The following is a 15,516-nucleotide window of genomic DNA, read 5'->3' on the forward strand; positions in this document are numbered from 1 at the left end:
TCAAAATTGCTTCACAGCAAAGTATTCCCTACAGATAGGTTGCATATTCAGTGTGTATTCACCAATGATTTTGCCATTTACGCATGTGAAACTAACAACACAGGCACCTCAGCTGAGACAGGGTAATTAGGACAATCATCAAAAGAAAAAAAACAAAATCACACTCTTCCCACTTAAAGACTTTTTTCCCTGTCTTAAACTGCACATATATAGATGCACCAGGTATGCACACACATATATGAAACACAACATACATAAATGGACAAGCTGTCACTCGAGCACTGAAGACTGAAATCTTTTATTTGTGTGAATGAATGTTATACTGATTGTTTCTGTTGACAAAGCATCAAAAGAACATCTGAACACTTACAACCAAAAAAACATTACTCACACTACTATAACTGATGCCCGTAATGGGCACAAGTGCAAGTCAGCATTTGAAATCTGTTCTCACTCCTCAGTGTAAGTGACAAATTATTTGAAATGGCAAAACTAAGAAAGAATTGGCATTTTCTGTTAAGTTAACCAAAACAAGGAATAGATGAGAAAATACTGAAGGTTTTCAGCTTCAAGAAACAGCTTCTACTTGTGTAGATCTTTTAATTTACTTTAGAAAACAAGATTATCCTCACACAAAGTCACAGGAAGGTCTGCTAATAAAAAACAAACCACGATACACATTAGATGATATGCGAAGGAACACAAGCCTCACTCCCCCAAACACACTCAAATAAGTACAGTTTGCTGACTCACTTATTAAACCTCATCTCACACCTTTGATAAGGAAAAAAAAAAAAAAGGCATTAAGAACCTAAACCATGTAAGAAATTAGGTGAGATGTTTCCTTCTCCAAAACATTCTCAAGTTCTGCCCAGTGTTGAACAACACAACAGGTAGCCGTAAACATTCACATACAGAAAGCAGAGCCAAAGGATACAAACACTGTATGAGGTCTCCGTATTTCAGTTTGAGAAAAAGTGTTCTGACTGTTCTCTGATACAGCAAGGAAATTAAATAAAGAGGAAGAAGGCATCACATATGGTCTCTAACCTATGCTCAGTACAGCTTCACATACAAAATGACCAAACGCATACTGGTATTATCAGGTTCTTTATGTCCACATCTGAATGTTTTTCTCATCCACTTGAAACTTACTCATCTCCTCAAGTTCCTTCCAGAACACTATTTTAAATGAATATTCTAGTCTTTCATGTCTCCCATCTCTTCATTTCCCATCTTGCTTCATATTCAGTTCGGATGTTTTCCCAAGACACAAACACAGAAGACAGATCAAAAATGCCCTCCCTCAGTACTTACTAACAAAATAGTCTTAAATCTCTTTCCAAGAATTAGATTTTGAAAATGCAGCTCATGAAAAATACTCATCACATACCAACTTTTTTAAAGAACAATCCCAACACAGATCATCTAAAGAAATAACGTAAATAAGAAAACTCATAAATTTTAGTCTAGAATGCCACCTCCTGTAGCCTTCATGAAGACTGCCAGACAGAGCATCTGCTCAGCAGCACCATAAACTGTGCCATGAATGTTTTCATCCCTTCTCACACAATCTACTGTTACTGCAGTGTGACCAAAAAAAAAAAATAAAATTGACCACCTCTGTCAGAAATCAACAAAGCTGGCAAAGACAGACCATAAGGCTAAGAGGTTCTAAGGTTCTGTAGAGAGAATGCAGCTGACTTAATGCAATTTCTGAGTTTTTCTAGGATAGAGGTGTTCACAGATTTTTTCAACAGGCACAAACCTGCAAGACTGATAGTATGAAAGGGCTACTTTAACTGAAAGTAAGCAAAGCACACCATACATAGTGGTGCTCACATGAAGCACCAGGAATTTTTGTAGTATCTGAGGTAGTAGTGGGAAATACAAAAAAAAAGCAAAGTTATTGAAAATAAACAGGGAGATAAAAAATTCTGAGACAGCAAACCTGGAATGTATTTACTGAAACCAGGAACTGTAGACATTAAAGAAAAAATGTCCCTGTTTTCCTGATAGGAGAAAAGCTACGGAATCAGTCTTTTTACTGCTGCAGTGCCAACAGAAGGCAGGTCAGATATAGGCTGCTTACCTCCTTTTCTACCAGGTGAGGTATAGTTCCAGTGCAATCCAGACAAACTGGTCGGAAGGCAACCAGCGAAATACTTAAAGTATAAAAGAGCTTCCTTTCCCTCTTTCCGCTTCCCACTGCTCTTAAAGAGCTGCTATTGTTAGCAGTTAGTGATGGTAAAGACCAAACACACAGCACCAGTTTTCGATGTTCTGACAAACAGACATCAGCAGAGGGCACCAAAAAGCAGAACAAGTTTCCTTATCTTTAAAGAGTGTAGTAAAAGAGGAACCTACCCACTCCCAGGAGAAGATGAAGAGTAAAAAAAATGCAAACCATCCAGTTAAATCATAAACCTAGTCAAGTTCCGCCCATAGCAGAATTTAAATATTCTGTATTAGATTATTTAACTTGATATAAATTCTTATATAGGGAAAGAAGCCACAAGTTCTATTTCTGTATGAACTGACTAAGTCAAGCCTATATCTTCCACAAGTTTCAACAATCACTCCTCCACAGTCAAAACAACTTTCTGACTGAAAATAGGAAAAAAGAAGTTCCACATCTTTCCTCTACCCTTATATCTGCCTTTCAAATCCTTCCGGAGCAAGAGCAGGTGGGGATGGTAAAGCTACATACGAAGACTAAGTGAGAACTTTGCAACTCAAAGACTTGCTCTGTACAAATTCTCATTAGATTCCCTAGCAATTCAGCCCATGGAATCTCTCTCTACAAACAAACATGTATGACAGCTTTGACTTACAATAAGACTACAACTTCTTAGTACAAGACTACAGTTCAAGAGCAGGTCAGAAGAAGTAACGTCCCTTCCTAACCACACCATTTTTATACTTCAGTAAGACTTTGCTTAAAAACCGTCACAAATCTTAAAGACTTTCTTAGCAGAGTTGAAAAAGTAACTTGACTTCATCAACAGTATCACTTTAAATCATAAAAGTTATCTCTTATTATAAAGTGAATAAACCGTATCAAAAAATTTATTTAGACAAGCTGGCACATAAACTTGACAAATCACAACAGGAACTGATTCAAGTAATACCAGTTTCTGAGTCAAATCCTTGTATTTCAGAAAAAGAAAAGACAATTATATACACCACTACAAGTACAAAGCAAGGACTGCTCAACATGCACCTTTAATTTAGTATTTATTACACTTGTATTAATTAAAAAACCCCACAAAGTGAACCAGATGAGAATCAAATTAAGTTTAACCTGCTCTGTTAAGTCCGTGAGATAATGAAGCACGATTCACAAAGCAGATTCATGAGACCTTTAGAAGACCCTTTTATTTACATACCACTTTTCACAATTAACACTTTTCACAAAAGTGTATCTCTAGTAACAGTTCCCCGAAAACTTTCTCCCCATGTTACTCTATGTGTGCATAGGTTTCATTTTTTGCCAGAGATTTGGTGATTAAGGAAGATCAAAAACATTATCAACTATCACTAGCCATGAAATCTGACAAAGAACGTATTTGCTCTTCCATCTTGTACTTAATCCTCTAATGACTGCACCATCCTTTCTCTTCCTGCACACATTAGTATCCAAATGCAGTTTTTTACTCTCTCAGAACAGTGAGTCTCTATTTCCACAGCTGCAATACCCCCTTGAAGGTACAAAAGATAATGTAATACGATGTTGCAAAGCAGTTAAGGAGTCTGTTGGGTCCGCAGATAGCAAGATCCCCGGGATGTGGATAAATATCATAAATTTGGCAAATACAACCAAAGCAGTTGCATCAGTGAATGACATTTAAGAACAAGCATATCATCAGCAATACCAAATCAATTGTAATGCAATTGTATTTAGTACTTGAATAACGCAGACTTCTAGCAATCCTGTTCATCTTACCATTCCAGCTGCCCCACTGTACATGTGAAGAACTTATCAGGAAATACACATCTGCTTCAAATACTCCAAAAATCTGTTTCAAAATGCAAATGCTATACATTCATAAACATTGTCATGACTTCCAGTTCAATGAACTTCTGTGTAAGTAATAACTAAGCTACTTGCTCTGAACTGTTACAACTTGAAACTGATGTCCTCAGTTAACGTCTCAATGCACAGTCAGTTTAAAAACACACTTCTTAAGGAAACAAGATGCAACTTTACAGTTTAAGCATAAAAAAAAGAAATCCCCTTTGTGTCATTTATGAATACCAATTAACTCATGTGTACTGAAAAACACTGAATGCCCTAACATGTATGCTCGCTAACATCAGTGTTTACTCAAACAGTTGTCCTTTTGACTAATATAAGAAGATTAGAGATACCTAGAGACATCATTTTACTATACGGTAGGACCTTCAGTGCTTCAGAAACACTTGCCACCGCCTTGCACATTGAACCTGCCTGTCTGAGGACAGCACACAGCACGGCAGTTCTGGAAAGTCTGTTAATTTTCAGGTTCCAGTTCTACCGTCTGTCAAAGCAGATAAAGCAACTTTAACAAGATCAGACAATTACACCCCTTCCCTAGCTCTCGCGCACCTCGCGGGCCGCCCCACGTGGAAGAAGCTCGGGCTCGCCGTCGGCCCAGGCCACTGGGCCTCCTCCACCCACTACCTGTGCGGACGGCGTCCCGGCGCCGCCGGGCCCGACGGGAGATCTCCCCTTCCCCTCCCCGGCTGACGAGCCGCGGGCACCAAGCGGCGCCGGCGAGGCCCCGCCCCGCGCGCCCCGCCGCTCCCCGCGCCGGTACCTGCGGCCCTGCGGCCCCGCCGCGGCTCCCGCGGGGGCTGCCCCGCCTCCACCTCGGGGCCGCCGCGGCCGCCCCGGGCCGGGCCTGACCCTTCCGCGAGCGCTTCCGGGAGCGCGGCCCCCACCCCGCGGGCCGCTGACGTCACTCCCCGCGGACCGGTGACGTCACACACGGCCGGCGCGGGGCGTCCTTTGTCTGCGCCCGGCGGCGGCCGAACCCCCAGCGCGCCTGCGCGGCGCGGTGACGGCGCGGCCCCCGCCCGGCCTGGCCGCGTCGGCCCCCTTTTTTAGTTTCGGTTTCACAGGATCACGGAGCTGACTGCGTCGGGAAACACCTCCGAGATCACCGAGGCCAACCTGGGACCGATCTCCACCTCGTCAAGCAGACCGTGGCACCGGGTGTCACGTTCAGTCTTTCCTTAAACACCTTGAGCGACGGCGACTCCACCGCATCCCTGGGCAGCCCGTTCCAGTGTCTAACCACCGGCTGAAATCCTGCCTCATGTCCCACCCGAACCTTCGCTGGTGCAGCTTGATGCCACGTCCTCTTGTTCTGTCGATTGAGGAGACCGAACCACACCTGGCTCTAACCTCCTTTCGGAGTCACTGGAGAAACAGGATCAGCCTTCTGCTGACAGTGGCACAGGGGGCCGGGCTCTGAGCTGCAGCACTGCAGCACAGGGAGCAAACGGAGCCTCATACAACTGATACACTCGAGCTATTCCCCTTCAATAAGATATTACCGCCTTATTTTTCACCTTTCAAAAACCTCCCTGCACTCTCTACCTCAGCCTAATTAAAGTTTTCCCCAACTCTGATCCAGGAAAACAAACCATCTACTGCACATATAAAGAATTAATGTTCTAAAGATGATTCAGTAGGTGTGAAAGTGGTTGAAAATTGGTAAATTACATCCTTACAGCTGCCAGAGGTGAAATGAAAAAGGCATAAAGCTGCTCAGTAAACATAGACAGAATGAACTGGGACTAAGAGTGTGAGGGCGTGGGGATGTGACAACAGTACACACCATGAGGAATGAATCTGACCTGTCCTATTTGACAGGAAGATTTTTTTTCTATTTTTGAAATTGGAGGGGGCAAAAAAAATTCCTCCTAACACTCCTGCTTTTCTATGTACTGTCCCTCACACATTCCCCACAGGAGGTGAATATAGTCCTATATTAGACATCACTTACAAATAAATGTGATGGGTCCTTCAAATGTCTGAATTCGTGAATCATTTTTTGTTCAGCTATGTGTGAATTTTGTAGGCTTATGCTACCAGACACTGCACCATCCAAAGTGGAACACAAAGCTGGTAATTTTTACTTCAGGATTAAAACTTACAAATACTTCCCTTCTTGTGAAAATATCTTTTTAATGAGTTGACAGGCCTCTGTATTACAGACTGAGTACCTGATATCCATGATGATGTCCATTAACAGGCAAATCAGAGTAAATTCACAGAAGCACAGAACTGTTCAGGTTGGAAGGGACCTCTGGAGATCATCCCATCCAACCTCCCTGTCAAGGCAGGGTCACCTCAGGCAGGTGACAAAAACGTGTGTGGAAGATGTACTAACTATAGCTGGGAAATTTAAAAGTTAGAAATAGTAAAATAAATTATGTAGCTATGTATTTCAGTCATAAGAACCAAAAAGCAAAAATAAATTCTTTACATACTATGAAAGTAAAATAAATTAAAATAAGCTAAAAAGGAGAAAAGCAAAGTATAATTACAACCCCTTGGTAGTAGTGAAAAAAATTCCACTGGATTGCCCCATAGTGATTTATTTTTTTCATTACTACTGGGTGGTCAATTTCGTTTTTAACTGCACAGAATAGACAACTTGATGAGACCTCTGAAAAGAGATGTCACAAGAGAAGTTAAGGGTTGCGTCTTCGGACTTTCTTTTCAAGATGAATTAGCATTCTTTAATGGAAGCACACCACTGGTGAAACAGCCACCCAAGGGACAAAGAAGTACTTTTAAAGCTACTTAAACTTGGTATGATTGAAAGGCTCTGCAGGATGATATACTTTCATTTATCTCTTAACACTAGTAGGAGTCCACTGCTTGAGCATTAAAGTAATATACCAAGCAATACCAGTTCCTTCTTACAGGTACCTTTCCCTAAATACTGTGCTCTATAAAGAAATTTATTGTTATTTTATTTAATATTTATACTTCTAAACAAAATTGAAAGCAATTACAAACATGAAAAAAGGGTGCCCTGACTCATGCACTGAGGTTTAAAAGCTCCCACTTCCAAAGCAATGATTACTTTAACATAAATCTCAATTCTAATCACTTTGCTACAGCAAGTAAAATGGGAAATGTATTCTACACCTATACTATATTAGATTTCTCTGTAAGACAAGAAGCACTGCTTTTGGTGCTATAAAATTAGACAAGTTCTTAGCACTACCAGTAATGCTCTCAACAATGACACATCCCTCTTAATGCAGTGAGTCCACACATGAAAAATCTTAGACTTTGGTTTCCTGCTGATGTCACTCAACATGAATTCAAGATTCTCATGTGCCAAGTCAACAAAATCAAGTAATTGGGGTGGAAGCCTGGGAATTGTTTTCATTAAGATTGCAACATTCCTTTAGCATGTGTGATGTAGAACTTTTCTCAAGCCGTTGCCCAGAAAATGACGATTGGTCTTGTGGAGAAACTACTGTAAAATATATGCAGATTGCCAGTCAAATATTAACCTTTACATTTCTTCTAAAATGCAAAAACTGGTTACACACAATCAGGCAAAGAGCAGTAAATTATTTTGCTGAAGTATGCCTATTGACTAATCAAAGATATGTCGAACTATTTAAAATGCATGCTTTTCATAAAGTTTCTAGAATAAATACAAAAAGGCCCAACAGTTAATAAATTCGTAGACAAATCAATTAAATCCTGCATTTTTTCTTTAAATGGTAATTCATACAAAAAAACACCAGGTGGTATCTCTCAGTAAGGGCAGAATAGATCAGAACTTGATATTCAAAGTAATTCACAGTGGAAACTGTGACGGAAACTGACACAAGAATGTAGGCATATGTGAATACAAGCAAGGAGTGATAGAGGATTGCAATTGTACCCTAGTATTGTAACAAGCTACTTTTAGGAAGCATTACTCATGATTTTAAAAAAGTATATCCATATACAAAAACCCTTTGACAAAAAAATAAAAAAAACCCAGTCAGTGGGCATCCAGAGGGTAGTGGCCAAAAGCTAAGAGTCCCAATGGACATCAGTGACAAGTGGTGTGCCACAGGGGTCTGTACTGGGACCAGTGTTAGTATCTTCATTAGTGACACAGGTGAAGGAATCGAGTGCATCCTCATCAAATTTGCAGATGACACCAAGCTGAGTGATGTGGTTGACACTCCTGAAGGATAGGATGCCATCCACAGGGACCTGGACAAGGGGACTGTTCATTGTTTTTCCAAATGAGTGGTTATTTTTATCAAGGTATCAACTAGACTTTGTTATAAAATCCAAGACAAACAGCTTCATATATTTTACAGAAAAATCAAAACCCTTACCAAATAAAACTGACACCTGAGGGAAAAACATGTATTTTAAATAAACCCAAACCCATATTCTTTCTGCTTTTTATACTAGATCTACTTCACTAAACTTTACAGTTGGAAGTTCTTTCTCAGTTGGTGCAGAATCAACCCCAATGAGAAAGATTGTTTCCTTCCACCATCTCTAAATAGGCAAAAAAATAACATTTGGCCCAGTTCCTCTACTAATATGGAGGCAGGTGGTGTGCCAAACAACCGCTCTTCTGAAATTTATACCAGGTAACCTGCCACACCCCTTGCTACTCCCCTACCCCCAAACCAGTGAAGCACCCAACAAACAGATTTTCCAACAAGATTTAAACCAGTTTTAATTGCTGTGATATGAAATAAAACTAAGGGAAGACAATCAGTGTAACACAAGAAATGATCTTCCATATAATGGCACACAAAAGGAAGAATGGTTAGGTTGGTGCAATAGGATGGCTCTGAAATGAAATTTCCCCCACCCACTCCTCACCCAAGAATCCTCCAGTGCAAAGTGTACAGGCCCAAAAAACAAAGCAGTGAATACTGTTGAATACAGCTAACCAAATAATCAAGTGGAAGCTTAAAATAATGTTGGCCATGTTCTGGATAGCATATTTGATCAGTATCTGTAGGTCGAACCACTAACCAAATCTAGGGTGGTACCTAAAAATAAAATTAAACTAAAAAAACAAACCACACCAAAAAAACCCAACCCCTCTAAAAAAAGAGAAAAAAACAACAAGAAAACAAATACACACACACACATAAAACCCAAACCAAGCAAAAAAACCCCCCAAAAAACCCCAAAACAACAACAAAGAAACCAAACAACAACCAAAAAACACAAACAAACAAAAAATCCCCACAAAACTGGAGGAAAGAGAGTGAGAAAGGAAAAAAGATAATAAGGCAGTAGATCAGTAAAAGAAAGTTTTTCTGAAAACAAGTCTAGCTCTAGGATAAGGTGGAACAACTATGAAATTAACTTACTCCAGAACTTCAAAACAGAACAATTAGTGCACTTATTAAGGCAGTGCCATGCAGGTTGCATTTCACTTCCCAATAAAAATTTTATAGAATTTGACCAATACGTGCCCCTTTCCAGGCATGTCAGGCCAAAAAGTTAGTTTACTATTGTTGGGGTTTTAGTTTTGTCCTAGTTTTTTTCTGTTAGAGGAATTTTCTCCCATATGCATGTTGCTAGGGGACAAATGACCATACTTAAGAAAGACAAAAGCACCCCGTTTTTGGGGGCGAGGTGGGCCTGGCTACTCTTTGTTTCACCTGGGCGTGTGGGGAGTTCGCTCTCAGCGTCTGGAGAGAGAAGCCGCGGAGAGAAGAGCTGCTGGTTCCCGTTTTTTTCGGCGTCTTTCCTCTCTGCTGGAACCAACACCGGGATCCCAAGGCTGCTTTCCCTGCCCTGCTGGAGGCTAGGGCTGGGGCCGCCCTGCACCGCTGCTGTTTCGAGCCTTCGCTACGCTGTAGCCGTGCTCACCCTGACTGCCTGGAGCCCCGGGGGGTTCCCCTTTTGGATACATCTCGTCTGCCACCCAGGATTTGTGTTTGTGCCTGCCGCTCCGGCCTTGCCATTTCCAGCCTGCTGTTCCAGGAGTCCAGGACCGGCGGCCCAGGGTTTGTGAAGCCTTTGTTCCACCCTTCCCCGGGATCCCAGACCGCCAGTGCCGCGTGATCCCCGAGCTCGCTCCGGAGCGCCCCCTGCAGCCGCGGGGGGAACCATCGCACCTGCCCTGCTCACCGGGAGCCGCCAGCGATCCCTGCCGGCTGCGAGCGGAACTGCACCTGAGGGGGAGTAGCCTGACAGCCGAGAAGGCTGGGACTGGGTTTGTGTTTGCTGTTACTGTCATAGTTGTTGTTGTTTTGTTCGACTGGTTATATATCTATCTATCTATCTATAAATATATATATAGTAAAGAACTGTTATTCCTATTTCCCACATCTTTGCCTAAAGACCCTTGATTTCAAAATCATAATAACTCAGGGGGAAAGGGGTTATATCTGCCACTTCAAGGGGGGCTTCTGCCTTCCTTAGCAGACACCTGTCTTTCAAACCGAGACAACTATGAAGTGTCATACTTGCATACAATGTAAGACACATTACATGTTGAACAAAAGTTAATCAATTTGCATTATTTAGGGACAATAGAGCTTAAGGTAAAACCATCAACAGCCAGTCAGTCTCACAAACAGTTCAATGTCAAAACTCTTGTCTGTATGCCACAATTACAGTAGTGATCCAAGTATCACTGAACATTTAATATTCTACTGACCCCAAGCAAGCTAATCTGAAAATGCGCAAAAAAAGCTTAGGAAAACTCATGCACACGATTAGACAGGTTGCTATTTTAAGGTTGCACCACACAGAAAGTTCCAATCTGTAAAAGCTTCAATTCCCAATTCCAAACCAGGAAAATACAGCTACTGTGGAAAAAAAAAAGAGGCTTTGAACACTTAGTTAGGCTCTAATCTCTGAAGTCAGAAGAAACAAGACATAATACCTTATATAGAAATTGGAAAAACCATTGCTGTTATTTATTAACTGAAGGTGTCAATATGGCAAATCACAAATGTTTAAAACAGCAAAGGAATACAAGAAAAAATAAAAATACAATACTAAAGACAAATGTCTCATTAACTGTCTAAAAGATTGTCTGGAGAATAATATATATCTTATTAAGCAAGAGACAGTTTAAAAAGTAACTAAAAACTGACTGCTATATCTACAAAACAATACATCTTTGTGTAGTAAAAGCAATATATAAAAACCCAGCAATGCACATGCATCTTGTGAATGAAACATTCATGTAAATCTCACCTTGTCACTGTCATCAGTACAAATGTTATCTTGATGGATTGAGTGGCACTGAAACGATGTACCAATACTACCTGGAAAAGAAGAAGGAAAGGGAGAAAAAAAAATTAAAATGATAACCCAATTTCTGTGAACACTAAAAATAAAGATAAATTTAGCAAACTTTCTTTTCTCCAAGATTTAGTTGCCAAACAGCTGACTGATAACAGAATAAGCATCAGAGAGACATTTTACAAGTGTGCCAATGTCTTCACATATATTTTTTTAAGAAATTTAAGCAGAATAAAATTATAGCTTGTTCATCAATCCAAAATAAACAATGCAGTAAAGTACATATGCACATATACAAATAAGGAGAAGTTACGCAATTCAAATGTATCATTGTACTACACAACATTTTCCGCACCCTGGGTAACTACTAACCAGCAGTCTCATTGCAGCAATACATTAAGAATAAAAGAGGAACATTCCAAGGTCAAAGTTTTAATTATACCCAGTTTTCTTGTGATGAAATTTCTAATTTCTGCCTGCTTCATGTCTCTATACAAGTTACTTTATGCCTAGGAATAAAAGGAACAGTACACCCCTACAAAGGCTTACCCCAGTCCTGAGACTTCTGTCCAAGGAATATATGAAAATAGTTTACAAATCTTCTTTCTGTCTTATCACTTCAGAAAAAATACTATTTTGCCATAGGAGTCATTGTACTGGCTTAAACACAGTAGAGCATGATCACACTATGTATTTTTTGTAGGAAGGGAAGGCAAAGAAGAAATCACTATACAGTTGAAGTTTCAAGGTGAAAAAGAAAAAAGAGAACCAGTTTTACACTGTTCAAAATATGCAGTGCCCCCGTCCCACTTGATTTAGACTTACGCAAACCACAAGTGTTTCACTACAAACACTCCACAGGTTTTCTTGAAATTGGAATCAATTCAAGCTCAAAAGCAAGCAATAAGACCCAGGAGAACACAGTGCTAAAGAAAAGGCTTGCTATCTTTCTGCCCATTAACCAGAGGCAGAATTGAAGTAAAATACAACCTCTTGAATTAGTCTAAGATAAGAAAATAGGTAACAAATGAAAATAATTAACTTCTGCTAAATTAAAACTAATACATATAAACTTGTTTCAGGCATCTGGATGATGAAAGGAATTTCCAGAGGTGGTGCAGAGCATACATCTAACCCTATCACCTAAGACTTATTCCCAAACAAATTCAAACTCATAAATGTGGACCTTGCATTACAGGCTACATTATATGCTTTACAGATAGGCTTTTCAATAACAGTGATCACATACACAGTCACAATGATAAGCTGACTTTGTTCTAACTATAACAACCGATACCAGCAGTAGCAACACAGCTCCAATACCAAGGCTTCCAGTTAGTAAATGCAACAAAAGACACCTGGGCAGCTCATCACTTTTCATGATGCCATAGCTTCAATTCTAACAATATCCACATTACCAAGAAAAAAAAACTAGCTTGGGTTTTATCTCTATGTTTCAGTCATACTCAACTCTTCCTCAGATGACCAAATGCAGTTAGCAGAGAATATGGCAATGTCGTCCTTTCAATTCTTTTTTTTTTTCCTTAACAGGATCATTCATGGCCTTTATGACATATTTGTTTCATTTTCAGTCACCTAATACCCTACAGTAAAATAGCAACATATAAGACACAATCCCTAACTGTGACAAGTGAAGGCTTTACTGACATCCTGACTGTTTTGCACCAGTGAGCTGGCTGACCTCACCAGCAACCTCACCAAAAGCTGCCTTCGGAAAAGGATTTACTTCAAAGACAGCACTGATAATGCAGTCCCTTGAATGGGGCCACCAGAAGTAACATATCTGAAGACACGGACACAGAGGACTACCAGGCTTTGCTTCACAACAATGCAAACTATAATGTTGAGTTACACAGTCAGGAAATCCTGTAGGACTTTCCTGATCTTTAAAATATTTTTTATATACATACACATAAAATATAAAAGCAGTTTTTAATAACTGAGTTATTGTGTTTTTACAGCATTTTCTTTCTGACAGATTAATCACCTTTCACCCACCTGCAAGGAACATCAGAGTCAGAATCTCAAAAGATGACCTCAGCAGCTCTCTAGTCTGCGTCAAAGACTTTTCAATTGTTGTTTAACCGTTAAAGATGCCAGAGGACTGGAAGGAACAAAAGCCAATTTGCATTGCACTGACTGCAGGGAGTAGGTACCAACTCAGTTAAACTACCTTCATATCCCCAAATTCACAGGGCATTTCAGACAACTCAAGACTAATTGCACTCCAGGGCTAGCAGATCCTAGGGCTACTACAATCAACTTTTTAATTCTGACTGAAGAACTATCTCTGCGAAGCTGACTGAGAGTGGGGAAAATGCCATAAAGACTCCTACGTAAGGGACAGAATGTGGCACGAGGGCAACTGCCCACAGCACCTTCCAAACACACTTCCTTGCTACTGTGTTCAGGAGATGCAACCATGAGGTCTAATGCCCATCATTTTCTCAAGCAACATCCCATCCTCTCTCCCACAATCCAAAACGATCTCCATTGTCTCCCACAATCCAAAACAATCTCCATGCTGTGCAACTAACAGGGCACTTATAACAGTTGTTTTCTCAGACTCGCAGCTTCTAATACCTAGGTGACAAAACAGTAGCCTCAATTTATGCTGAGACACCACCAACAGACAACAGGCATCCATGAAACATCAGATCAGACATCCCTTCACCATTAGCAGTATCACTCAGGGTAGAGAGCAATGCCCTTCAATTGATGCACTTTATATATATATATATGTATATATATATATATATATGTAACACAGTTATATTCTTTTGCACATCCTTCTTCAAATAAAGTCAGATACCCAGCTTAGTATTACAAGTTGCACTCCAGGAAAAACATCAGTTCTTTTGCAACAGGCAAGAAATAAGGAGTTCTGCACTCCCCAGCTACCACAGGAAAGGGATTGTTTTTCTTCTAAACCCACACATTAAAACTGAAGAGCAAAAAGAGTCTTATTTCATGGGTTCTGTCTAACTTGTGCATTGTAATAAAAAGAGAATCAGTATCATGTTTGAATGGCCTGTTTCATGTTTGCCAATTTAAACCATCCAAACACACACAATGCTAGTCCAAGGGAAAAAGAGGTGTGAATTCAAACCTTTTAATTCAGTAATTTCAGAACTAATGAAAGTATCTCATTGCTTAAATGAATGACACTGATTAATATATTCACTGACTGCCCTCTCCAGCACCAGTCTCATTAGGAAATCATTTGTGCATGACACCTGTACTATTAAACCTACTTTATCTAAAGTGAAGCTGTTAAGTCTTACTAACTTGCATAAATCAGACAAGTTCTGGGCTAAGTGTTTGATTTGCAGACTAGAGTTCGCTAAGTAGGAAATGCATGGAAACAAAGTCCGAATTGGATCAAGTTTAGACTCTTAATTAACTGCTCCCTTTAAAAAACCTGTGAGTTGAACAGAGCATATATATACTCTGGTGAGATACAGCCATGGATGGCTAGTCTACTTGAAAATATACAAGGAAGGGAGGTTAAATTATCTGTGATCTAGGAGCATCAAGTTCCAACAAAACAATGCAAACCACAGCTGCAGATTATTATCATGTGCTAGTCAACAATGTCCCTCTACCTGCAACACATTATTTAGATTTTTAGATGCCCCTTCTAATTCAAGAGCCTTTCAAACTGAAATGAAGAAGTTACTTAATGGGTGAACAGAATACTTTGCTGTTACAACAGGAAGTTAGAGGTGAGTTCAATAAAAGATACAGCTACTCAGGCTGGTCAAGTAAGAGCAAGGCTGCAAATTGACTACATTATAATGCTTTTTAACTTTTTTCCTGGTGTTTGCAAATCTGACCACAAAGAAGAAACATGTTACATTGTATGCTAGCTGCATACAATGCATGCCAGGACTGCCATTCTTCCCTTCTTTCTTCCACTCCTTTTTTTATGAACTCCAACAAATTGAAATTCCACTGGTTTCCTACAGATTTGCATCCACTTTAACTTATGTTAAAGTCTGACACATTTTAACAATACCAGAGCTTAAAAAAGCTTACGTTTTTTGGAAGAATTTATTACACTCTAGGAAGAGCTAGTATTTTTCAGTTGCATGGTATGGGGCACACCATTGATAATTTTAAGCAATTCCTGAGCTTAAATGGAGTACACCTATCTAAGACGCTGAGATAAAACTCTGGAACACATACATTCTAGCCAGGAAGCAGCCTAAAGTCACTAGAGAAGAAAAAAAAAGGCAAAATGCCTCCTGAAC

At 40.0% G+C, this 15,516-nt stretch overlaps 1 protein-coding gene across 6 annotated transcripts in view; it reads right to left on the minus strand.

Moving 5' to 3' along the window:
- RNF38 (ring finger protein 38) overlaps window positions 1-15,516 on the minus strand; it is a 111,338-nt gene that overhangs the window by 37,504 nt on the left and 58,318 nt on the right. For 2 of the 6 annotated variants that reach the window (XM_069001263.1, XM_069001264.1), the window contains one exon: window positions 11,195-11,265. In XM_069001263.1, the coding sequence (XP_068857364.1) occupies window positions 11,195-11,265 (71 nt within the window). Of the gene's footprint in view, window positions 1-4,371; window positions 4,390-4,588; window positions 4,650-4,799; window positions 4,902-11,194; window positions 11,266-13,261; window positions 13,553-15,516 lie in introns of those variants that run through there. The other 4 variants (XM_069001265.1, XM_069001267.1, XM_069001268.1 and 1 more) reach the window with 4 other exon arrangements.

Source organism: Aphelocoma coerulescens (genome assembly GCF_041296385.1).
Source record: "Aphelocoma coerulescens isolate FSJ_1873_10779 chromosome Z unlocalized genomic scaffold, UR_Acoe_1.0 ChrZ, whole genome shotgun sequence".
Lineage (NCBI taxonomy): Eukaryota > Metazoa > Chordata > Aves > Passeriformes > Corvidae > Aphelocoma > Aphelocoma coerulescens.